Source organism: Dendropsophus ebraccatus, chromosome 1, assembly GCF_027789765.1.
Source record: "Dendropsophus ebraccatus isolate aDenEbr1 chromosome 1, aDenEbr1.pat, whole genome shotgun sequence".
Lineage (NCBI taxonomy): Eukaryota > Metazoa > Chordata > Amphibia > Anura > Hylidae > Dendropsophus > Dendropsophus ebraccatus.
The window spans coordinates 26010352-26037761 of record NC_091454.1 but is presented as its reverse complement, the minus strand read 5'-3'; the positions used below and the strand labels follow the sequence as shown (position 1 = coordinate 26037761).

General features: G+C 40.2%; 1 protein-coding gene across 2 annotated transcripts; it reads right to left on the bottom strand.

The window, feature by feature from the left end:
• Positions 1 to 1966: 1966 nt before the first annotated feature.
• CDX1 (caudal type homeobox 1) lies at positions 1967 to 24983 on the bottom strand. Of its 2 annotated transcripts, XM_069969133.1 has the most exons (4): positions 24458 to 24983; positions 16302 to 16346; positions 4222 to 4367; positions 1967 to 2714 (listed from the first exon to the last, which is right to left on the bottom strand). In XM_069969133.1, exons 1-4 carry the CDS (start codon positions 24888 to 24890, stop codon positions 2502 to 2504), a joined length of 837 nt encoding a protein of 278 aa, XP_069825234.1. In that variant the 5' UTR covers positions 24891 to 24983; the 3' UTR covers positions 1967 to 2501. The 2 variants fall into 2 exon arrangements, with proteins under 2 accessions (XP_069825234.1, XP_069825236.1); XM_069969135.1 differs by lacking the exon at positions 16302 to 16346 and having other exon boundaries at positions 24458 to 24981.
• Between the last annotated feature and the right edge of the window lie 2427 nt (positions 24984 to 27410).

Genomic DNA, 27410 nt, shown 5'->3' with positions numbered 1-27410 from the left:
AGATGAAGCTGTAGTCTGTTCACGTTGCAGATTCCTTATGTTGGGTTTCCAGATATACTTGACTTCTGTGCACACCCGTACATCAAAAGCCACCATTATGGTGGCATATCACTTAGATGGATTCAGGGATTTTTTTTCCCCTGCTGTACAAAGTATGTTACTATGTTCTGTGAAAAATAAATTGTCCAAAGATTGTCCATTAAGGAAGAGACATTAAAAGGTAAGTAGAATTATGAAGGTTTATAGTAGAACTATATGAAGTTTTATAAAAAAAAAAACGTTTTTCCATATCCAGATGATCTTCTTCACATACATAGCATATATAGCATTAGGGTTTATCCGGGCTTAGAAAAACATGGCTGCTTTCTTCCAGAAACAGAACCACTTTTATCTTCAGTTTGAGTGTGATTTTGCAGCTCATTGATGCGAATGGAGGTATTTTTTTTTTTTTTTTTTTTTACTAGGAATGGTCATTGCCATGGCATATAATGTCTAGTGCATTATAATCCACCATAGAAATTGGCACACCATTAAAGGGGCATTAGGGTGGTTGCCTCACTCTAAATTTGCAAAGGTCCATGTGTCATCTATATCTACCTGGTCTCTTAAGGCTCCGTTCACACGTAATGGATCCGCAGAGGGTTTATCGCTGCAAATTCGCAGTGAGACCCGCTACGGATCCCTGCCCAGTACACCCTATGGGCAGACAAACTCACAGCAGGATGCACATCCCGCTGCGAGTATGTCAGCAGTCCGCCCCGTTAACCCCCCGGCCGCTGGAGCGTATACATCACCTGGTCCCCGCTCCGGCTTGCTTCGCACCAATTGGCTGAGCGGGACGTGAAGACACCGGGAGCCCTGAAGCAAGCCGGAGCGGGGACCAGGTGATGTATACACTCAGGCGGCCGGGGGGTTAACGGGGCGGGCTGCGGACATATTTGCAGCGGGATGTGCATCCTGCTGCAAATTTGTCTACCCATAGGGTGTACTGGGCAGGGATCCGCAGCGAGTCTCGGTTGTACGCTGCGAGATGGCTGCCCCCATAATAATGTGAAATTAAAAATAAAATAAAGGAAATGGAAGGAAGGGTTGTATGCAAAGCAGAAAATATATACCACATGTCTTGTGTTCCCTGAAGCTTACTTTCACTCCTCCCACATTTCGAAAATATACCTTCTGAGACAAAAAGGGGCGGGCTTAAGTTCCAATCATCAAATGTAGGAGGAGCCATCCCTGCACTTGATGTCCAATAGCTGCAAAATGTCGCCAATTGGGACATCCACTTCAAAGGTTAGCGGTCACATCCCTGGTGGAGCGTGATCTGGTCCCATTACCTTATAGCTGCGGTGCACAGCTCTTTAATCGCTGCTCCCAACTCCTGGTAACTAAGGATTGGGGTGGAGCCACAGCTGCATGTAGTATCACTGCCCTCGATCACTTAGCTTGATTGGAAGCCTGAGTGCTGGCCAGTTTTAAGGTGGTTATTCAAGTGGGAGTGGCTAAGAAGAGGGCGTAGATAATGTAACTACATGCCATCCTGGCTCCACCTCAATGTCTGTTTACCAGGTGCTAGAAAGTGAAAAGTGATATTTTGAAATAGCTTCCTCCTACGGAGACTGTCAGGCAAAGCGTCCAAGGGCTGTGTGAAGCAGCTATAAGGTACTGGGGCCTCTTCACACTCCACCAGGGATGTGACTGTTTCCTTTAAACATTAAACTATGCCTCTGGTGCTACCATGGGGTCATAGACTCCCGTAGTACTCAGCTGATAAATCTAGGACCCCAGTTACCAGCAGATCTGTATAGCTTTGAAGGAAGATTTGTACTTAGATGCCCCATCAGGCTACACGTAGTCACTTCTCTGTTGGACGTATCTCGAAACAGGAGAGGCCATAATGGGTAGGGGGAAAAACTAAGTTGTATCATCAATTTTTTTTTTTTATTCTATCACTAAAACAAAGACCGAATAAATTTTGAGCAAGTTTTTCCTGCATAAAATAGTAATGAGCAATTTAATCAATGTTTACACATACATATCGTGTGCATGATAGACAACTGTGAGAACAACGGCCCTTCATTTATAGGAAGAGGGCCTCTTCTGAACAATTATGTGGCGTGATTTTTATCACATATTTCTCAAGCACTAAGTAGGAAAAAAATTTAAGAAATTTACAATACAAAAGTTCATTGCGGAAACTAGAACAAAAAAAAACAAATGTACAGGATAAAAATAAAAAATTCTAGCCGTAGATTACACGTTCTTTCTCCTTTAAATAGACAGTAACACAAACATACGTCAGATATAGTCCCGTAGCGGGTACTGATCCCCGCTCCTTCTTGTTTTGGAGGAAATTTTGTCATTAGTTCTTTACAAAAGAGAAAAAAGTTCTGGCACCAAAATGCGTCAGACCCATTTGTATATTTCCTAAGAAGCTCGTGTATGTGGATCACACAAGATGGAAGCCTTTTCTATAGTCCTGGTGCCTGGTTAATCTAAAGACTTCATGAGAGATATTCTTCTTTGATAGTCAGTGCTGTTGGTGATACCATGTTACTGTTGCTACTACTGCTGCTGCAAATGCCTCCCATCCCTGCAGTGGTGCCAACAGTGGGGGGTGTAGGTGTGGTCGTGGTCGCTTGTTGAGTTTGCTGTTGCATCTTCTTCTTGTTAACTTTTCTTTCTTTTGCCCTTCGATTTTGGAACCAGATTTTTACCTAAAGAAAAGAAAGTCACATTGATATGGTCAGTATATGACAGATATCAGTATAACTCTCATTGCCCCTCCCACATGATTTTCTCAGTGGAAACACAATGGATCACATTACTTTTCATGTTGCCTCGGTATACAGTATAATAACCTTCGTCTTGCTGTCAATAAATGGGAACTCTCTCCTGTACATAAAGAGACTGAAAACGCGTTCAAAAACGTGTCCAACTAACAGAAGCTCCTTACGTTTTAGTGTTGCATGTGCTAATTCTACAACAGAGAACTTCGATAAGACATTCGGTGGACAATTCACCTGCACACATTTTCTGGGCCGGGCCTCAGCCAAGTGAATATACTAGTGAGTATCAGCAATGCTGTGTAATTTCTACACACATTCACTGAGCCAAGTGCTCTGCAGATGGCCATGGCGGCCTAACCACTCTGCCTTTCACAGAAGTCCTGGATCTTGTCCAAAATAAATCCTAAAAACATTCTGAATCATATGAAATTTTATTAAAGGGGTTGGCCACTTTATAGTAAAATAGTTCAATGTACAGTGTTAGTAAGTGAACTCACTGCACTTACTGACAGCAGCTCCCTGTGTACCCCATACAGCTAAAATTAGACTCTCTTCCTCCAGGCTGTGCTGGCCTGTGCTGTGGCGAGTCAGTCCATAAGATGGCCAACATGGAGGAGCATGTGACCATGCCCCACCCCCCAGTGTCCACCATAAGCATATACAGGCTCAGTGTTGGATACTGGGGGGCGGGGCATGGTCACATGCTCCTCCATGTTGGCCATCTTATGGACAGACTCACCACAGAGCAGGACAGCATAGCCTGGAGGAGGGGAATCTGATTTTAGCTCTATGAGGTACACAGGACACTGCTGTCAGTATATACAGTGAGTACACTAACTCATCCTGTACACTGAACTATTTTAGTATAAAGTGGCCAACCCCTTTAATTTAGAATTGATTCACCCTTCTCTTTATGGTATGTAATGGAAGACATCACTTTTTTTTTTTTGCACAAGTTTAGCGAGAATCCATGAGAAATATGCTAAAGGTGGATTTCCATCTTGTAAAGATAATTCCCCAACATCCTCCGGTCAGGAGTTATGCAAATGGCGTAGCCCCATGAGTGGTTTACTAAACTCCCGAAGCCAAGCAGCATAGCTCATAGGGCTGCACCAATTGCGCAGCTCAAATTATAGTCAACTCCTGCGCTTCAGCTGGACTTCCGGTCCACATGTGGTGCTGCAACAAAGCAAGAGGGGTCCAGAAAATGAGCTTTACAAGATGAGATTTCCCCTTTAAATATAGTTGTGTATGAAATGAGGTTCACCCAAAGGTACAGGGTGTGTCTGTAGACTTTTAGATTTTAATACGACTACTTGGGTAGGCTCATAATACAAAACCAGAAAGCTCCCATTACACATATTACAATTTATGGACATGTGACTGGTAGGACTGCAGACTGTTCTTCATATAAGCTATGGAGAAAATGATTTACCTGTCGCTCTGTTAGTGACAATGTGGCTGCCAACTCTGCCTTCCTGCGTATTGTAATGTAGCGACTGTAGTGAAATTCTTTCTCCAACTCGAGACGCTGATGGTCTGTGTATACAACGCGGTATTTGTCTTTTGTTCTTGTCTTACCTAGAAAAAAGCAAGAGAGACATGTAACACAATATCTAAAACTTCTCTGACCAAAAATATATTTAGGGTGCCTTCACACCTACCGTATCGCAGCAGAAAATCCGCTGCGGATCCGCAGCAGATTTAACTAAATGAATGAACACAGCATCAAATCCGTACCTACAAATCTGCTGCGGATCCGCAGCGGATTTGACAGTGCGTTTTTAATGCTGTGTTCATTCATCTAGTTAAATCTGCTGTGGATCTGCTGCGGATCCGCAGCGGATTTTCTGCTGCGATACGGTAGGTGTGAAGGCACCCTTAAAGTGGTTGTTCACTGTACATTTAAGTTGATTTTTTTTTTAATCAACTGGGGCCAGAAAGTGAAAGATTTATAAATTACTACCATTTAAAGTATTCCAGTACTTATCAGATGCTGTATGTCCTACAGAAAGTGGTGTATTCTTTCCAGTCTGACACAGTGCTCTCTGCTGCCACCACTGTCCATGACAGGAACTGTCCAAGCAGGAAATCCCCATAGAAAACTTCTCCTGCTCTGGACCGTTCTTGTCACAGACAGAGGTGGCAGCAGAGAGCACTGTGTCAGACTGGAAATAATACACCACTTCCTGCAGGGCATACAGGGGCTGATAAGTACTGGAGGATTTTTAAGTAGAAGTAATTCACAAATCTGTATAACTGATATAATATAATTGCCAGAGTTCCCCTTTAAATGATATTGAAATAACATTTTTATTCTGTTAAAAGAAGCCTTCTCTATTCCCCCCAAATTTTCTTCCTACATTTTAAGTCTTTTACCCACTTCAGGTTTAGCATGAACAGTTAGGGGGGGATTTATGAAAGGGTATAAAATTTAGACTGGTGCAAACTGGGCACAGCAACCAATCACAGCTCAGCTTCTAGCTCTGGTAAAATGAAAGCTGAGCTGTAATTGGTTGCTGTGGCCAGTTTGCACCAGTCTAAATTTTACACCCTTTGATAACTCTCTCCCTTAGCGTTTATGTCCTTGTTTACCTTTTAAGAATCTATACGTCTTTTTTTATTTTTCTATAATAGGCCAATATAAAACCTTTGTTTGTCTTTCTGCCCAAGGAATTGCCGGTGTGTTAGAACTATACAACTAACCATAAGTGAATTATGATTACTATAATGTTTACAGGTAAAATATAGTATTTTATGCTTGACAGTCAAGGATATGGCTTCATTACCCACACGGTGTACTATACTTTATTGTGACTGCATAATCCGCAGTCGCTCACTTGGTTTTGTTTCACTTTCATTTTGTTCATCTTAGAAGATGATAACGGCCATCTTGTATCGTACATCTTATAGTCACATTATGTTTAAAGGGGTTATCCAGTGCTACAAAAACATGGCCACTTTCTTTCAGAGACAACACCACGCTTGTCTTCAGTTCAGGTTCGGTTTGCAATTGCACTCCATTCACTTCAATGGAACTGAGCAGCAAAACCCCGCCAGAGCTGGGGACAAGAGTGGGGCTGTCTCTGGAAGAAAGTGTCCATGTTTTTGTCGCACTGGATAACCCCTTTAACTGAGGAAACGTTTCCACTATTATAAGATAGTAATGAATATTTCATTCATAATAGGTTTTGTGCATGCAGCCATTCACATGATCCGTGCCGTGACCCGCACCACAAAAAAATGTGGTGCGGGTCACGGCACGGATCATGTGAATGGCTGTGTTCACTTTAATGGTACCTTAGATTCTCAGTGGTCACAGATCCGCAACCACTAACAATATTATCGGACGTGTGAATTCAGCCTAAGGGGGCAATTTTGGCCCATACACTGTCCATAGCTATGTTCCCACTATGTCTTTTTGGTGCCTTTTACAGTAATTTTGGTGGCAAATTCCATAATTTGTATAATACAGGTGCCATTTGGCACCAAAATGATGGCCACCCAAAAAGGCAGCCATGAAACGCCCCCCAAAAAATAACATAGTGGGAGCAAAGCCTGTCACACAAATACAGTATCCAGTCCACTTGATATCTGAAACAATGATTCAGCCCAGATGTTTATAGCTGGGTGACCTGATACGGCCAGATTTTCCCATAGACACCTGTAAGTTGAAGGCAGCTACTTGTCACCCTGTAAGATCAAAGCTCCGCATAAAGTTTGTCTTGCACTTATTGATTTTTCTTTGCTGTCAACAGATATTAGTTTACCCTTTAAAAACATGGAGGCCTGCTGTCTCCATACCTATCTAAATCACTACATTCAAAGAAATCAATAACGTAAGATCTACCGCCCTATTCTGAAGCTTTGCCTGAGTATCGTTCACCCATAAAATAAATTAATTATAAAATTGTCACTTGGACTAGATTATGCCATCATAAATGACCTGACTTTTACTTTGAAAAGAACATAATCCAGTGCTATAATAGAGTTTGGGATCTCACATGTGTCTCACAATGCTTGTCAGTGCAATCAGGGCCGCTGTAACCAGAGGGCACATGGTGCACGTGCACTGGGCCCACTGGTTAAAGGAGCCCCCTTCGGAGCAGGCCGGCCGTTGCTATGTGCGACCAGTGCGGTCGCACAGGGCTCCGGCCACCACCCTGTCAGGGGGGAGCGCCATGGATGGGTAATCTACTTACCCCTCCATGGCGCCCCCTGCAGGGCCCCCCCGTCCGCCGCTGCCCCCGCTCGCCCGCTGCTGCTGCGGCGCTTCAGCAGCAGCGATACTGACAGAGAGAGAGCCATTGGCTCCCTCCCTGTCAGTCCCTCTTGTGGCCGCACTTCCTGCGGTCACAAGAGGCCGCACTCTCCCTCTAGCGCCCGACGTCACTGGAGCGTCGGCGCGAGGGTAAGGGGAGTGCAGCCTCTTGTGACCGCAGGAAGTGCGGCCACAAGAGGGAAGAGAAGAGGAACGCATGGACCTAGGTGAGTAAAAGTGTTTGTTTTTTTCAATGTTATATAGGAGGGGGAGCGCATATGCTATTGGGGAGCACAGGGGGCTATATACTATGGGGGGGGCGGCTATATACTATGGGGGAGCACAGGGGAGCTATATACTATGGGGGAGCACAGGGGAGCTATATACTATGGGGGAGCACAGGGGCTATATACTATGGGGGAGCACAGGGGGCTTTATACTATGGGGGAGTACAGGGGGCTATATACTATTGGGGAGCACAGGGGGCTATATACTATGGGGGGGCGGCTATATACTATGGGGAGCACAGGGGAGCTATATACTACTAGGGAGCACGGGGGCTATATACTACTGGGGAGCACAGGGGGCTATATACTATGGGGGAGCACAGGGGGCAATATACTATGGGGGAGCACAGGGGGCTATATACTATTGGGGAGCACAGGGGGCTATATACTATTGGGGAGCACAGGGATCTATATACTATGGGGTAGAGCACAAGGGGGCTATATACTACTGGGGGGAGAGCACAGGGGGGCTATATACTATTGTGGGAGAGCACAGGGGGGCTATATACTACTGGGGAGAGTGCACAGGGAGGCTATATACTAATGGGGGAGCGCACAGGAGGGCTGTATATAACTGGAGGAGCACATGAGGGTCTTTATACTACAGGGACACCTTAAAACTATGGAGGCACAGAGGGGTGTAACTATGTAGGGGTATAGAGGGGTGTAGCTACTGTATGGGGGTACAAGGGACCTAACTACTGTATGTGTTGGAGCCTAAAATATTTGGCAGACTCTGGAGAGAAGATTCACAGCCAGGAGAAGACTTCAAGGTGGCCCAGGCTGGATGAAGAGAAAAAGAAAAGGTGACAGACTCTGATCGGAGAAGACGCCCCCGGTGAGTCACTGGATGTAACTGCACTCTGTTATAGGGTTGTAGTGTTAGGGGTCATGATGTGGCGGTATTATGTAATGGTATCATTGGTGATATCTTTCTGTTTTGTTTAGTGCAGTTTTAATGTAATATGTAATCACTGTATGGTGGAAATAGTGTTATAAGGTAACATCTGTATGTATTGGGGCTCTTGATACAGTGTGGGGGCAAATTCAGTACATTATACAATGTGCAAAGGGAAGGGGGGGCCCACTCTTGAGCGCTGTGCACTGGGCCCACCGATGTATTAAAACGGCCCTGAGTGCAATGTCCCAGAACAGGTGTGCCATAGCTATTCTGTTATATGTATTTCGGCACTAAAAGGTATTTTCTATTAAGGGGGTTAACCAGCGCTACAAAAACATGGCCACTGTTCCTCCTCTCTTGTCTCCAGGTCAGGTGGGGTTTGCAATTAAGCTCTATTTACTTCAATGGAACTAAGTTCCAAATCCCACCCAATCTGGAGACAAGAGAGGGGAAAAAGTGGCCATGTTTTTGTAGTGCTGGATAACCCCTTTAAGTGTTCTGTGGATTGGAAAGGTGTATTCTGCACTCCCACCACTAGATGTCTCACTATAGGTTATGGACTGTAGGAGATTCTTTACAAAATGTTTAACTGTTTCTTTGTTTGACTGTATGAGTTATGTTTGTAAGCTGACTTAGACTAATCCCTGTCGAGGACACCTCATGCAGAGCCCTCCTCCAGCTCCCAGCCTATCAGAGGCCCCATTTTGTGTTCTCTATAAAACCCTGACAGGAGTCTGCAGGAGGTACTACATCAGGACCCGTAATAGTGAACACTGGGAAAAATATGCAAAGTAGCTCTGCTCCAGGAGGAAGAAAACTTGCTCTCTGATATTAAAGGGGTTGTCCAGCGAAAATCTTTTTCTTTCAAATCAACTGGTGCCAGAAAGTTATATAGATTTGTAATATACTTCAATTTAAAAATCTCAAGTCTTCCAGTACTTATTAGCTACTATATGTTATGCAGGACATGTTTCATTTTCAGTCTGACACTGTGCTCTCTGCTGACATCTCTGGCCGAGACAGGAACTGTCCAGAGCAGGAGAGGTTTTCTATGGGGATTCATAGAAAACTGGGACAGAGTTCCTGTCTCGGCCAGAGATGTCAGCAGAGAGCACTGTGCCAGACTGAAAATAAAACAACACTTCTTGCAGGACATATAGGAGCTGATAAGATTGGGAAGACTTGAGATTTTTTTATAAAAGTAAATTACAAATCTATAAAACTTTCTGACACCAGTTGATTTAAAAGAAAAAGATTTTTGCTAGACAACCCATTTAAGTTGACATCTCTACAAGTCAATGCCCCTAAACACTTGTCTACAGATAGGTAACTCTTTGGGATAAGACTGACTAATAATCATCAGTCATGTTTCAAGGCTCTTTTAAAGGGGCCAAACAAAGATGCTTATTCCAAAAGGTGGCATGTTCTCTTCCTTCTGGAGGACGGCGGCCATTTTGCACTGTAGGGCAGCTGACACTCTACTACAACAGCTGGAAATAACGTTGATCCTAACTGTTTAACCTCTCATGCCACACTCAATAGCAGCCATGCCATCTAAGGGATTAGCTGAAAGAGGAGTCACCTCATCCATACCCTTTGGTGCAATTAGTTTCAGGGCTTAAGTTCTGCAGACCTAATGGTTTGTTGTAACAGCCATGATTTACTACAAACAAGCAATTACATGGACTAGCACCTTAATAGACCAAAAAAAAAAGGTACGGTATGTAAAATGTCCAATTATGAAAAAATATATAAAAAAAATGCTAAGTACAAATTTAAAAATCTCTTATAGATTTACTGTAAGGGACCAATTTTCCCCTTAAAATCCACATAAGCCGCCTGTTTATTTATCAGCAGTAATGAGCCACTTCATTTATATTCCTCTGATGTATAATGATTTATAACTATCCATGTGATAAGCGCCGTATTAATTTCCTTTCCCGGCAGCAGACAACTGTCTAATCTGGGCAGCGCTCTGAGACCCACCTTTATTGATTTCTACCGACGCTAAAGCAATAATCGGTGGCACATTAACCCTATCGCTAATTAAGTCAAGTGAGAACTTTGAGAGGCGGAGATAGTCTATATATTCTACATGTAAATGTCTTCCCAATGCCATCTATATTCGGATATTGGCCTTACTATATATGATGAGATGTTTCGTCAGCACAATGTTAGTGAGATATCTTTTCATTCTCAGCACAGAACTCACCATAGATACAACGAATGTAAACAAATGTCATACATAAGAGATGAGGGTCCACCGGAATCTGTGCGTGCAGCATTTGATGATTGGTGGCTACAGAATTTGGAGGCAACTCTAATGCCCCTATTCCACAAGTCGTTTGTAGGAGCAAACGAGCGCTATTAGCGCTCGTTTGCTCCTCGTTCCCCGCTCGCTACCGCCGCTATTCAACGCGGCGTTAGCGAGCGGGTGAGTGCGGGAGGGGCGGCGGGGAGCTGCTGGGGGGGCTGCCCGGGGGATCGCTGATCGTCCGGGCAGCCCATAGGATATAGCAGCATCTGCTGCCGATGCTTCTATTCAACGGAGCGACGGCAGCAGATCGCTGCTATATCAGTCGCTTGTTTTTCAACATGTTGAAAAACAAGCGACTGCAACGATCAGCCGACATGAACGATGTCGGCTGATCGTTGCACTCTATTCCACGGGACGAATATCGTTCGTAGCGGCCGTTATCGGCCGAATACGAACGATATTGCTCCTCTAAACGACCCGTGGAATAGGGCCTTAAGGATGCTTGAAAAAATGGCCACAGCTATAGAGCTATGGCTGTATCCATGTTTTACAGGTCATCCAACTTCTGCAGCCACCGCTAAACAAATTCTGCACGCTCGGGTTTAGATGGACCCGAGCATGGTTGAGTTGCACTTATTTCCATCATACATGTCTGATATAAGGGTCCTGACTATTTTGTACCCCCTGTAAAGGTCAATGGAGATGAATAACTCTCCGTAGTGAATGATAGACCAGAAACCACCTCGAGATCGAGGTTCATACAATTCTAGTTGGTGGTTGCTGGCCGTACACAAGACTTAAGTTGGCCAAACCCACTGCCTATCAAAGGTATATAGCAGGATAGGGAATATTTGGTGCTCCAGCTGCTCCAAAACTTTGACTGTCCAGCTAAAGCTTTGACTGTCCAGGCATGATGGGAATTGTAGTTTTACAACAGCTGGAGGGCCGAAGGTTCCCCATCACTGGTATATAGCCTCCTAACTCTCAATGCAGACATCAGGAGAGAGAAGTAATTAGGTGTATTGTATTTTAACATTCCCAATTCTTTTGTTTTGGAGAGGAAAGCTGCCCCCAGGTCTGACAGTAGATCCTACCCCCTTCCCCCCTTATCTGTTAGCCAGAACAAAGACCAACTAGAAAGAGTCTCTGTCTTTCTACTGGGAAAACAGTCTACTGATTTTAATGGCTACCATAATTCCTTATTTATCCTGTGGCAGCGCTGTGGAGAAATTACTTGCTGGATTCAGGTTACAGGAATCAAAGAAAAAAGGCGGGCACAGCAACAATATAAAATTTGTCAGTGTGCACTTCAATACGTCCGTATTGCAAACGACAATGCACACGTGTATATCAGCAAAAAGGAAAAGAAAATCTTTATTATATATACAACCAACATACAGGTGAAAAACACTTATAGATGACATTAAAGAGGATGTACCATCAGGTACATCCTCTTTAATCTGACCCAGGGATAGAACGGCGGCGTCACGGAGAAATCGGTGCCGTGGTCAATTTTTTGAACCGCGACCCGATTCCTGTGTACGGCATCGTTCTATCAACGGGTCCCGGGCTGGAGCTGATGCACAGGAGACGGGCTGGCCCGCCCCCAGTGGGAGGAATCCCCCGCCCCTGTATGACGCGGCTCCATTGATTCTAATGAAGTCGCGTCATAGAGGGGAGGGAATTCCCTCCCACTGGGGGCGGGCCAGCCCGCCTCCTGTGCATCAGCTCCAGCCTGGGACCCATTGATAGAACAGCGCCGTACACAGGAACCGGGACGCGGTTCAAAAAACGGACCACGGCACCAGCTTCCCCGTGACGGCGCTGTCCTATCCCTGGGTCAGATTAAAGAGGATGTACCTGATGTTACATCCTCTTTAATCACATAAGAATACATTATGTGAGCTATCTCTTTGATCCATGTTCCTGGTGTATAGTGTATTTCAATATTTTGTGGGGACCCACTAGTTATTGTGCAGACCAAATATGGTCATGATTTTTAAGTGTTTTAACCTGTATGTTGGTTGTATGTATAAAGATTATTTTTTTTTTTTTTTCTTAAAAAAATTTTTTATATACATTTTTGTTTATAATATGGTCACTCTGGATTCAGGTTAAAACTGATTGTGAGGGGTCAAATGTCACAAGAACTTTGTCAGAACTTGACTACTGTATTAGGGCCTCTTAATGTTTTCCTCTAATGATTATGTTGTGGGAGAGGAGGATCAGGCATAATGGATATCAACCACCCAATCTTTTTGTTCTCGGAGAGATAAGCCATCACTATTGCTGTCTGGAAGCAGCTTACTGCTCCTCTCTCTCTCTCTTTTTGTTGCCCATAGCAACCAATCACAGCTCAGCTTTCATTTCTCATATTGCTCTATAAAGCTGAGCTGTGTTTGGTTGCTATGGGCAATGAAGAGAATCTTCCTATAACAATACTTGATAAATTCCAACACCACTTTATATTTAAATGTTCCATGAATAAGAGCATAAGGAGACACTCACCGTTAAAACTCTATTTATTCGACTCCATTAAAACCATTCAGAGTGTGTAGCAGTCGGCAGGGACGCCGCTCAGTAGCTGTTTCCCACCAGCATGCGCACTTTCCCAGACCGTCTGAGGAAGCACGCATGCACATGGGAAACAGCTGTTACACTGTCAGCTACTGAGTGGCGTCCCTGCCAACTGTTACACACTCTGAACGGTTTTAATGGAGTGGAATAAATAGAGTTTTAACAGTGGGTGCCTCCTTAAACTCTTATTCATGAAATGTCCTATTAGACTGCATTTTCTTGGGAGAGCACCCCATAATATACCCGCTGCATTACCGGTCTACGTAGGATACTATGTATGGTTAATTAGTACCGGCCCGCTGTTCCTATATTGGTATATTTAAATGTGCAAACATGTTAATTAATATAGCAAAATTGTCTCTGATCTTAGCAACCTTTTAAAGTTCACTGTGTGTTCAGTATTCCCCATGGATCCTGCAACTAAGCCTGGGGCTACATTGTGATTTTGACTATGGAAGGTGTCACATGACCAGAAATCACCTTGTTGTGCTATGTAGTGCATTGCATGTAAGATGAGTAAATGGGGTCGTGCTGCAAACCAAAGTGGCAGCCACTGTGACCCAGATGAGTATTCCTTTTCTTTCTGTTTTTCGTATTTGAGATGCCCTTGTTGCTAATATTTAGTTTATCGGTGAGGAATAAGCATTAATAGCAACCATGCTGTGGATCAGGAAATCTAGGGCAATGTCAATGGGGCATATAATACACTATTAACAGGCATGGATAGTGGATTGGTTGTGGATTCTGTCCAGAATCCACACCTAAATCCTGACAGAGTCCCTAATATGTAAACATGGCCTTACAGTGACTATAGTGAAATGCTGTGCCTATATTTACAAAGGTTTCCCCCTTGTCTTATGGAAATTGCCATTAAGAGTTTCAGAAAAACCTCAAAAAAAAAAAACTTTAAAAGAAAATAAATAAATAAAAAACAGTTACTAATAGAAACAATCAATAAATAATAAACAGTTACTAATAAAAACAATCAATAAATAATAAACAGTCACTTATAAAAAAATAATAATAATAAAGTTACTAATAAAAAAATTAATAAACCGTCACTAATAAAAGCAATAAATAAATAAACAGTTACTAATAAAAAAAATTATAAAGTTACAAATAAAAGAATAAATAAACAGTTACTAATAAAACAAAATTATAAAGTTACTAATAAAAGAATAAATAAATAAACAGTTACTAATAAAAAAACTATAAATAATTAATAAACAGTCACTAAGAAAGTAATGAAAACAATAACATGAGAAACTAATTAAAAAAATATTTTACGGTCTATATTTTTGGTTTATTTATTTGCCTTTGACTTGTCTTACTATGGGACATTCAAGAATTTTTCACACATCCTTGGTAACTAATCTATTGATATGTTATACGGCCTCAGAAGACTTTGCTCTTTTGCATCAAGAGGAAGTCTCGCAGCCACGGCAAGTAAGACGGAGCTCTATGGACTTTCTCATGCAATTTTTCTTATTCTGTATTTTCAATGAGCAAGAAGAACCTTCTGAATTTAAAATGTAAGAATTGTGTCAAAGATCAAAGCCTCTTCCTTCTGTATCTCCGCCCAGAACAACTGAAGACAAAGACGGAAAACAATGGTATCTATGAAGACTCCTGTCTCTCTCCTCCCTCTTCCTGCACACAAGTCTCTCCAAGCTCTCACTAGACTTCATTTGCATCAGAAAAACAAGGGCTTGTAAAATTTTGATTTCTCCAAAGAGGATCCCCTCCAGGATCAACTCAGATCCTCACCATCTTGAACTCCAGAAAATAACCACAGTGATGTATGGTTGGACATACATGATGTCAGTAATGTGCTTAAAATAGTAAAAATGCTAATAAAAAAATAAAAAAATAAGTATAAAACTGTTGTTTTATTATGGGTACAAATAAATATAGCACATTGGAACCTCAAAAAGGTCGGTGACTATAGACAATAATAGTCCAACTAACATCTGAAGAATTAATTCTTACCCCCTTTAGTACAGTTTTAGGAGGCTATGTCATCAAGTTTTTTTGGCTGATTTTGTTTCGGTGTAAAATGCCCATAAACTATCATTTTACATTTTGAATTCTACTGAACTTAATTAAAAATTGCTATTTGTTTAAGACCATAAAGCCATAAAATTAATAAATAAATAAATAAATAAAAATAATAATAATAAAAAAAAACACAGTTTTGGTCATTACTTGCAATCTATTAAAAAAAATCTGTTTTTTTCTTAAATGGTCCAAAAATTTTGTAAATATTACAACATAAAATGAAATACCTAAAATATAAAATTAATAAATAAATAAATAAAAATAATAATAATAAAAAAAAAAAACAGTTTTGGTCATTACTTGCAATCTATTAAAAAAAATCAGTTTTTTTCTTAAATGGTCCAAAAATTTTGTAAATATTTCAACATAAAATGAAATACCTAAAATAGGCTACATTTGCTGTCCTCCTAATATTTCATACTTGATATAAAGCCTTCAGCTGTTGCAAAACTACAAAATTCCATCATGCCATGAGGGTTTTGGGCCGAGGGTTTACCTATCCCTGCTTGAAGGAATAAATATCCTTTAGAATATAACATAGTATTTACAACGTCAAGCTGTTGGCGTTAGAAATTATGTTTTTGTGGTGGGACCATGTCAATTTTGTCGAGAGCCACTGTGATCAAAGATCAGACAGGTTAGAGGGTACCCACTCAGATTATGTTTTTGTTTCCCAAAAATAAGCGGTCTCTTCTTAGATTATAAAAACTCTTAGCCCTACATATTTATGGGGAGGCAGGTAGATATAGTTGTGTGTACGATGGTTGGCTTCACAGCATATTCTATGCTGAAGATACATTTATAACTATCTAATTTGGCAGTAAATATATCAACTGCTTGGGGCTCATCAATAACCAATTGGAAATTTTTTATTTTTTTTTGGTTTATTTAAAATTTTTCTTCAATCTGCCCCGGTTAAGTAATTCATAGATACCAAAAATGAAACTGGTAAGATAAAAAGTAAAAGCTGTTTCCAACCTTGTTTCACACTACAAAGCTTATGTTAATGAGCTGCAAAGACAATAGGTCTATTGAAATTACAGGGTTAAATTACTACCTTCTTTCACATGCTACCCAGGCAGCCTTTGAACTGCAATTTGCAAAACATGCTTATTTGGTTTTTCATGGGGACTCGCTTCCACTTTCTAAGGGGAAAAAAAAAAATCAGTCTTACCTTGTCCGTGCTCCTCACCCTTGCCTGGGATCAATACAAGATTTTCTATGAGACAACAGAAATTATATGTAACCAGTAAATTTACGGTCCTGACAGCTAGGAATGTGGAATTCCAACCACTATAATTGGAAAACCAATATTAAAAAATAAAAATAAAAATGTATAAATCATGTTAACAGTCCAATAAAATTACAATTTGCACAGGTGGATTAGCCACAAATAGATCTAGTACACTTATATTATTATTAAGAGGACACCTAAGACCTAGGTTGACGCTGGAATATGTGGGGTTTTCAAAAAAAACTGACCAAAAATTGTAAAAACAGCAAGTGAACAAGCAAAATGATTGGTTGTATTAGACTGGAGCAATATCTAACCAACACTATTCCTCCTACGAATGAACATTCAAGAATATTTGAATCATTTGTCTACTATAATAAGAACCCAGGTTTAAAAATCGCTTGGACCTAACTAGCTATCCAGGAAGGCCAGATTTCTCAGAGCGGCCACTTAGGCTCAGGCCAGAAGTTATAGAGGGGGATGGGGCCCTAAAGGAAGGGCAAAATACATAAGACTTAAATGTTTAACGGAAAAAAACAATTTCTGGCTATGTTCACACAACGTCAAAAAATATTAAAAAGGCGGGCGATTTTCATATTTTAAAAAACGTCCGTTTTTGCCACCATTTAAAGGGGTAGTGCACAAAAAAAAAAATTTCTTTCAAATCAACTGCTGCCATGAAATGCCAGAGATTTGTAATTTACTTCTATTAAAAAATCTCAAGCCTTCCAGTATTTATCATCTGCTGTATGCCCAGCAGGAAGTGGTATTATTTCCAGTCTGGAGAACAGGAGAGGTTTTCTATGGGGATTTGCTCCTTCTCTGGACAGTTCCTGACATGGACAGAGGAGGCAACAGAGAGCACTGTGTCAGACAGAAAAGAAAACACCACTTCCTGCTGGACACACAGCAGCTGATAAGTACTGGAAGGCTTGAGATTTTTTAATAGAAGTAAATTACAAATCTCTGGCACTTCATGGCAGCAGTTGATTTGAAAGAAAAATTTTTTGGGTGCACTACCCCTTTAACTGACAGCAATGGCAATGCATTGAAGTCAATGGGAAGACGGACGTCCAATGCACACAGTGAATTGAATAACGGATGTTTTTGCCACGGACTGCAAAATAATGAACGTGATCGTTATTTTCGGACTTTTTTGCAAACAGCGGACGTTTTTATTTGTAGTTCACACACAGTTCTCCTTTTGTCACAGTTCTTTCTCCGTTTTTACTATTAAATTCAATGGACTTTTCAATTAAGCTGCATCCAAAGTCCAAGTTGTCCACCCAAACTGAAAAAATGTGCAAACATTAGTTATTGCACTAAGGGAAGGCCAGACAGCTCAATAACGTCCGTTATTTCAGACTCAAAATAACGGATGTCATTTTAAACGGAGCTGAAAAAACGTTGTGTGAACATAGCCTCTAGGGAACGTGTCACTTCTACCCTATTCATATACTTTTCATCAAGACTTAGGGCCCTATTACACCAACAGATTATCTGACAGATTTTTTTGAGCCAAAGCCAGGAATGGACTATAAACAGAGAACAGGTAATAAAGGAAAGACAGATCTCTCCTCTTTTCAAATCCATTCCTGGCTTTGGCTTAGAAAAATCTGTCAGATAATCTGTTGGGATAATAGGACCCTTACACCTTCAATAGCTGTCGGCCATCAGCTATTTATCCTGATCTCCCCATACATGAACATTTAGTAATAATAATAATAATAATAATAATAATAATAATAATAAATCTAGAATAAGATTTAGTTTCTTGTGCATAATATAGTGCCCTTGTGCACTTATGGGTATGTTCACACAACACATTTTCATGGTAACAATCTACCTTTCCATATTGTGGGCACAACATAAGTAACAGGTCACTTAGAAGGAAAAGTCCCACCCAGATTAGCCCTATTGCACATCTGCAGGTCCACCTTGGAGTTCTACTGTATTCTCTAGGGTCCCTAATATAAGGCCCTATTACACTGAGCGATTATCATCCGTATGTGGCATTAGTCGCTTGGTGTAATAGGTGATGTTAAAAGGGGTTCAACATGTTAAAAGAAAACATTTAGATTGCCGCTCCGTGGAATTGGAGCGGTGGCAGCAGACCGCCACTATCTCCTATGGACTACCCCAATCTAAAGATCGTCCAGACAGTCCCTCCCTCCCAGCCGTTCTCCCCCCCCCCCCCCCACGCTATTACCCGCTCGACAGCAAGCAAAGAATGAGGAGCAAGGGGGAGCCTGACAGGTCGGCGCTCACTCGCTTCTATTATCGGGTCGTGTAACGGGGCTTATTGTGGAATATTGGCTGAACTGCCTGATACTGTCCTGTATAATAGGGCCAAGAACCATTGGGAGATGTGCTAGGCTGGGTTCACACTGCGTTTTTAGCATACGTTTAACAGATCCGTTTTTTTTAACGGACAATAAAAATAGTGTCAGCAACGTTTTTGCGTCTGTCATCTATCTATCTATCTATCTATCTAGATACAGGAGGAAGCCGCACGTCCAAAGCCTCATGAAGCGGGTGCTGTACAAAGTCATTCCCCCGGCCCGGGGATCCCTAAAAATATCCAAAGATGTTCTGCAGCACACCAGCATATGTTGAAAAGGTAATTGTTTATTGCAAAAAAGTGCAAAGATTACAGAGATGCGTCGCATCTCTGTAATCTTTGCACTTTTTTGCAATAAACAACCACCTTTTCCACATATGCTGGTGTGCTGCAGAACATCTTTGGATATCTATCTATCTACCTATCTATCTATCTATCTATCTCATATCTATCTATCTCCCATGTATCTATCTATCTATCTATCTATCTCCTATCTATCTATCTATCTATCTATCTATCTCCTATCTATCTATCTCCTATCTGTCTCCTATCTATCTATCTCCTATCTATCTATCTCCTATCTATCTATCTATCTATCTATCTATCTATCTCCTATCTATCTATCTATCTATCTATTTATCTATCTATCTATCTATCTATCTCCTATCTGTCTCCTATCTATCTATCTCCTATCTATCTATCTATCTCCTATCTATCTATCTATCTATCTATCTATCTATCTATCTATCTATCTATCTATCCATCTATTATCTATCTATCTATCTATCTATCTCCTATCTATCTATCCATCTATTATCTATCTATCTATCTATCTATTATCTATCTATCTATCTCCTATCTATCTATCTATCTATCTATCTATCTCCTATCTATCTATCTATCTATCTATCTATCTCCTATCTATCTCTCTATCTATCTATCTATCTATCTATCTATCTATCTATCTCCTATCTGTCTCCTATCTATCTATCTCCTATCTATCTATCTATCTCCTATCTATCTATCTATCTATCTATCTATCTATCTATCTATCCATCTATTATCTATCTATCTATCTATCTATCTCCTATCTATCTATCCATCTATTATCTATCTATCTATCTATCTATCTATCTATCTATCTATCTATTATCTATCTATCTATCTCCTATCTATCTATCTATCTATCTATCTATCTCCTATCTATCTATCTATCTATCTATCTCCTATCTATCTCTCTATCTATCTATCTATCTCCTATCTATCTATCTATCTATCTATCTCCTATCTATCTATCTATCTATCTCCTATCTATTATCTATCTATCTCCTATCTATCTATCTATCTATCTATCTATCTATCTATCTCCTATCTATCTATCTATCTATCTATCTCCTATCTATCTATCTATCTATCTATCTCCTATCTATCTATCTATCTATCTATCTATCTCCTATCTATCTATCTATCTATCTATCTATCTATCTATCTATCTATCTCCTATCTATCTATCTATCTATCTATCTATCTCCTATCTATCTATCTATCTCCTATCTATCTATCTATCTATCTATTATCAATCTATCATCTATCTATCTTAATATTTGTGACATGCCTGCCCTGACATTTTTAAACTTTCATTTATGTATTTACATTGACTACCTTTATTGTTATACTATCACCCTGTTTCTTCTAGTAATATAATAAGCTACAAGTGTCGGCGTCCCTGTTTTAAACTTTACGAGCATGATTTATGATCAATGACGACCAATGACAAATAAAAGTATACATCTCACAAGGGCCTTTATAAAAACATAGTCACATAAAATCATGAAGTTACAAGGTCATTTCTCCTATCTTTATTATCACCAATAGATTTTACATTATTTCTTATCTGCGACCAACAATGTAAATACTTATTGCTTAAATTATTGGAAATGCGTGCAGTAACATGTTTGAAAAAAAACTTAACAGGCATGTCCGGTTCACAATTGTTTTCTGGTCAGTATTTTCAACATTTTTATAAAAAAATAGCTGGAAAGAAATCTCAATATTTCAGACTTTTCGTAATGGCCGGGGGAAAAATTTGTAAAAAAAAAAAAAAAAAAAAAGGGACACGTCAATAAATTTTATGACCAAAAAAAGGATGGCCGTAAAATTAATGTATTGTAAGCAAAACAGCCATTTACTGCTCAATTCTATAGAATATAGTTAGTAAACAAGTAAATAAAAAATGTCAGTTTGGGGGGAAAAAACAAAAAGCGAGTGAAATAGTATTGTTGTACATGGTATAATGACATTTTGGTATATATATGCTAGCAAATTAATAACTACTACTACTGCCACTGATGATGATGATAATAATAATAATAATAATAATTAGTAGTAATAGTAGTAGTATACTGATCACCACAATTTTATTACCATCCAAAGTAGTAATAATAATAATAATAATAATAATAATAATAATAATAATAATAATAATAATAATCATCATCATCATCATCATTATCATTCTTTATAAAACTTTAATTTATGTTATAGTTGCTCAGGTATTAATATTTTGTAATCAACTACAGCAATTTCAGGGTTTATAAAATGAATAATAATAATAATAATAATAATAATAATAATAATTATTATTATTATTATTATTATTATAAATATATATATATATATATATATATCCTTATCTCTTTTTTTTTCAATTTTTTGAGTACATACCATATTTAATAATAATAGTATTTGCTTTACTTTTCTGTTTTATTATTTTAAATAATAAATATAATTTAAATTTATTATTAATAATATAACTATTATTTTTCTTTTCTTTTTTACTTTAATCAAATGTCCATTATTTTTTGCTGTTTCTTTATCTGTACTATGATACCATTCATATAGTGAAATCTATTGTCCTAAAAAACTACCATTGTACCAGATATTTACCAACTCTATTGAAGTTCTTAATTAGATTTTATACCGGGTCTTTTCGAACAATTCTTCACTTTTTTCTTGTTCATGAAATTACTTTTATCAGCAATTGTCACCCTTCCCTTCAAACTGGGAGTTTCTCCGTAGAAAGACTGAATACACTTTATTAATGGTCAAATGGGGATTTGACTACAACATGAGTCCAACAACCTTCATGTTGCGCCCCATCGTTTTTTTTTCTTTTCATAATGATGTCCATTAATAATGATCGTGACATTGTGGGAACATAGTCTAACGATGACTACAACTCCATGCATTTACCTGATCAAAGCCATGTTGTGGCCATGATCGCCATGTAGCCCCAGCTTAATGCAAATTAATCTGGTATGTAAAAAGTAAGTCTAATGTGGACTGATGGGAATAAACAGATGTCTATATCTAGTCCTAGGTGGCTTTTTATGATTTTTTTTTTTACTATGCCATTAAAGGTCAAATGTACCAACATGGAGTCTGACAAAACCAGTACGTTTTCAGTAGATCCTATTTAGTGAGATCCAGTGAATAGCTGGTTTATATGGGCACAACCCAACCCAAGAACATGTACGAAGATTAGAGTTTAACCTCTCCAATGTATTACACACTGAGGTGTTCCCTTACCCTGGTAAGCCTGTATGGTATTGGGCGAGCTGGGGAACATATTTCACTTGGGTAATAGCAATTGACCATCGATGGGCCGAATTCCGATGTGAAGATTTGGAGGCCAACAATGAGACTTATTCGGCCAACAGCCATCCCTCCTAACCTCCCATTTAGGGATGGTCTGAACCAGTCGAGGTTCGAGTTCGTACGAACCCAGACACTTGGCAATGATTACCGTTGTCTTCCACCTCCTTGGAGAGGGTAGATAAAGCGGGAGGGACGCCTGGAAAACTGGGATACAGTCTATGGCTGTGGCTGTATCCCGGTTTTCCAGGCGGTCCTCCCGCTGTATCCACCATTTCCACGGAGGTTTAACACAGCGGGAATCATTGCTGAGAGTCCGGGTTCGTATGAACCCGAACTTCGGCAGGTTCGGACCATCCCTACTCCCATTGACACATATGTTTAGCCTGGTTGAGAATGTGTGTGTGCTTTATAAAGAAAAGGGAATAAGCGGCTTACTTCCCATAAAAATAGTTGGGTATGTTGATTTCTAACACGTCTGACTCTTCTTTCCCCAATATCTATATCAAGGAGGAACAAGGTGAACCAGTTCCACCAAAATTGGTGGGTTTCATCTAATGTATGACCACAGTAAAACACATAACCTAAGCATACTAATAACTGAATCTGACGATGGAGATTAGATAAACGTCAGAACCTGATACCTCGGTTACCATATAAAGTTGACCAAATATGCATGTTCTTTTGAGGAATAAGTGGCCGCCAAACTCTCTAGTAGACACATCCCAGCTCCACGCCCTGTATGTACCTTGTTTCCCTTTATAGCTGTAAAGTAGTTACTGTCAAAATCACCAATGAAGTAGATAGAAGACGTGGCTTGGCGTAACAATGCTGTTACAGGTGAAGGTGTTGCACTTCACATTGTATTATTCAAACTAAGGTTCCTTAGACAACCTCTATCTAATAGTGCGTACCCCGCTTGGACAATGTCTATCCATATGCCCTGTTAGGCCATACCCCACTCAGATACCCTCTATCCATATGCCATGTAAGGGTGTACCCCACTCAGATACCGTCTATCCATATGCCCTGTTAGGGTGTACCCCACTCAGATACCCCTTTATTCATATGCTCTATTAGGGTGTAGCCTACTTCGATAATCTCTATCCATATACCCTATTAGACTATACCCCACGCAGACAACCTCTATTCATATGTCCTAATTAGTTGTGTCCCACTCAAACAATCTCTGTCTATATGGCCTTTTAGGGTGTACCCCACCTAGACAACCTCTATCCATATGCCCTATTAGAGCTTACCCAACTCAGACAACCTCTATCTATACGCATTATTAGGTGATGAGAATGTCACAAAAGAGCATACCCCACTCAATGCTCCCTTCTATTAGCTAGCAAAAAGTCCAGCAAAAAGTTCTACCTCTGAAGGACCTAGTCTGTTCATGCACCACCCATATGACGCATTAACTTCAATAGACACCATAAATGTACTATGACAAATGTACTAGGAGAAATGAGGACTTGCCGGCCACTTCCTCTTTCAATAATAGCGCTAGTACAGGGTCACCCTTTATAAGCTCAATGTCAGGGGATCTGCTTTGAATTAAGATGTTGTCTAAAGAGGACAAGCAACTCAACCAACACAAATAACGCCAAGAAAAGCGACTACGATATTTCCTCAGATTGACAATATGTAAAGCATACTGCAATAGTATAGCACATTTTATGGCATGACCTTTCATGTTATCATCCAACAGAAGAAACATACATATGTATAAAACGGATAAAACACCAATTATGTTTGATGCACTGCATTAATGTTACGTTACAGTATTCAGACAGGAGATTAAAAAATAGCGAAAGTCCTTTATATAGGAAGACAACGTGTAACTCAATTGAAAGGGTAGCTATACTTTCTTCTATTCAATTGAAAGGGTAGCTATACAAGTAACATAAGGCCCATGTAGATGTTCTCAATATAGAGGAATTGCTGTATATTAAAAATAATAACAAATAATTAAAAGAATAGAGAAATAAAAGAATTCAAAAACATTCTTTCCAAATACTTTCAAAAATTTAAATTTGAAAAAATAAAAACAAAAAACAAGTTTTATACACAGGAAAAAAATGTACAATGTACTCACCATTACTGGGGTTACTCTGTGGGACTCCGCTACGCCTCATCCAATCGTAAGGATTGCGCCTCTGTGCGCTAGGGGACAAAGGAGGCGCAGTGCTGTTCATAGATGGTGGCAAAAGTCCAGAGCCTGGTGGCTGAACGGGATTAAAATCAGGTGGGCTGAATCCAATCTGTCCAGGGTTGGTAGAAGATGCGGTTGGTCCTGGTCCATAAGAATGCCAGTCATCTCTGCTGGGAGCATACGGGGAGCTCCAGGTGCCACCCGGCTGCCCATGATGTGGATCGCTGTTAATTCCAGGGACGTGATGGTAACTGGCAAAATCAGAATACTGAGGAGGTGCAGGAACATAATTTTGGGGGTTGAGGTTCAGGCCCGGGTGCCTGACGGGGTTGGGGTACATATTGCTGTCCTTATCCAAAAGATAACCCACGTACATTTTCCCAGATTAGTCCAGTGCACATAATGTGCTTCGCAGCTGTGTCATGAGAGTTTTCTTCTCAACTCTGCTCCACTTCTTCCTGGTTGACGTTCCCTTCACCTTCCTTGGCAGCTCACTAGCAATCACTTGGATAGGCACCTCCCTGTCTAAACCCTTTTTATTGGGCCAGTAGGCCTACGATTTGCATTGAAAGACAGCTTTGCATTTCAAAGAGACTCAAGTGCAAGAATCAAAGTGGAAGCCACTAGGTGAATTCAAATAGTACAAATTGCTTAACAGATAGCCCTGGTGTGCGCGAGTGTGTGTGTGTCTCCAGGAAAAAAAAAATCATCCCAAGGACAATACTACAAACTCAATTAACAAACCAAAGCACTTGGAATCCAAGTCAAACACTGAAAAGTTTTTACTATGTTAAACTTACAGACCTTCCAGGGTTCACCGTGACAAGATAAGTCGTATACAGAAGAACAGGTGAACGCTGCCCTTGAAATACCGGCTCGGCTTTCTAAAGGAAGTTGTTAATTGTACATGGCAACTTCTGAAAGGCAATGTGGAATTGAACGTAGTATAATTTTTGTTGCTTTTTTTGACATCTTTTGAGTTGTTGGTCCCAATTTTTATTATCTTATCTACATGTTTTGTACGTTCAGTCTTACAATTGTACGCGCCTTATAATACATACATTCAGATTAGTGTTGTTTATGTAATGTGTCTCGCATTGACGTGGTCAAAGGTTATGCTGATGTAGGCACAATTATTTCACATCGGGAACCTAGGTAGTGGATTATATGAGGACAAACAAATTTAACAACCTTTTATTTAGTTTTTTAAAGGGATAGTCTAGAATTAAATTTTTTTTTAAAGGGGGAAGAGTTCTGCTTTTCCAGAAACAGCGCCCCACTTGTACATGGCTTGGTATGGTATTGCAGCTCAGCCCTGTTTACTTTAGGGTACATTCACACGTACAGGATCTGAGGCAGATAGGTCTATGTAACTTGATGATTTTTCTAGCCGTGGACAAACCCTGCGTGTGTTCTCAATGGAGAGTTGAGGTAAAAGCAGCTGCCAGACAGCTCTGTTGGAGGCTTTTCTCTCTGTGATCTAAAGGTCAGGCAGATGAAATCCAATTTTAGGTTATTCCTGTTGTGTAGAGTCATTGGATGCCAATTGAAGTAGTGACTGGAATAGAAGATGTGACTGGCCTTGGGAATTGATAAAGGCATAGCCGGATGTACACCCAATAACAATGTATTTAAATGGATCCAGATACCATCCCTGCCACACGATTCTTTGAACGTCAAGCACTCTTTTGCAAACTCAAATCAGGCCGTGTTAAAGGGCCCTTAGCATGGCCTGTTCTTAAGGCCATCAATAAACCTTGAAGAGTACCTGTCATTAAATAAAATAGTCGCTATTCTGCAACATCGTCCATTATTTGTATAATTACGGCCATTGTTTGTAGTTAAATGACGGCCAATAAAAACAACTGTGTGTGTAAACATAACCTTAAAGCAAATGTACCATTAGGTACATTGCTATGGTGCCAAGGTCCTTTTTTTTAACCGCCGCCCAGTTCCTGTGCACAGCATCGGTCTATTCCCGAGCACCGGCAGGGCATTAAGAAATGGGGGCAGACGTGCTGGCCCCCAGTGTGACAATCTCCTCCCTTGTGTGACTTGGTTCCATTGATTCTAATGGAGTTGCATCACAGAGGGGAGGTGCTTGGGAATAGCCCAGCGCTGTGTGTGGGAACCGGTAGCATTTAAAAAACGACCATGGCACCGGTATCCCCACGCCGGCGCCGGTCTGTTTATGTAAAAAGCCATAGCGATGTACCTAGTGGTTCATAAGCTTTAGGGTGGCTATAGACCCTCAGCTGACAGTTTTTCCTCCTTTCCTCCCCATACACATGCATGCTCAATTTGTTCAAGATCTTCATCAGCATAATCTCTACATACAAGCCAGTGATGCTGTCAAGTCCATGTATCTGTAGTTTAGCCCAGTTCATGTATCTGTGGTTTAGCCCAGTTCATATATCTGTGGTTTAGCCCAGTTCATGTATCTCTGGTTTAGTCCATTTAAGTATTACCCTGAACATAGATTTTTCTATTCAATCTGGAGATATTGTTGGTGAAAAACAACACCAGCCTCCTGATTATTTGCATTTGTAATCCTAAATTCACCATCAATACTTAAAGTGAACCTAACACATATACTACCCCTATACTTAGCTGTCTGTAACTGTAATGTGCTAATAAAATGTTGTTTTAGGCTGCAGTAAAGTGCCAAAGGGGAGTATCCCAAGCAGTTTGAAGCTCTGATCTGCCTAGGCCACGCCTCTTTGGCACTTCACTGTAGTAAACAACAGCATTTTTATAGCACATTCCAGTCACAGACAGCTACATGACCCAATAGGTGTATTCTTTTCCCAAGAAACATGTAGCATTGTCGTTATTTTTTTATGCTGTGTGTTATAAAGCAAGACAAGGCGATATATATTACCCTACCTGTATATTT

What these genes read in the sequence shown, in the direction of transcription:
- CDX1 (XM_069969133.1), bottom strand. Translation starts at nt 24,890, where the DNA reads ATGTACGTGGGTTATCTTTTGGATAAGGACAGCAATATGTACCCCAAC. An exon ending in ACAGAGTAACCCCAGTAATG is followed by an intron (nt 16,347 to 24,457) that starts GTGAGTACATTG and finishes GTTGTCTCATAG; the next exon opens with AAAATCTTGTATTGATCCCA. An exon ending in TGTCACTAACAGAGCGACAG is followed by an intron (nt 2,715 to 4,221) that starts GTAAATCATTTT and finishes TCTTTTCTTTAG; the next exon opens with GTAAAAATCTGGTTCCAAAA.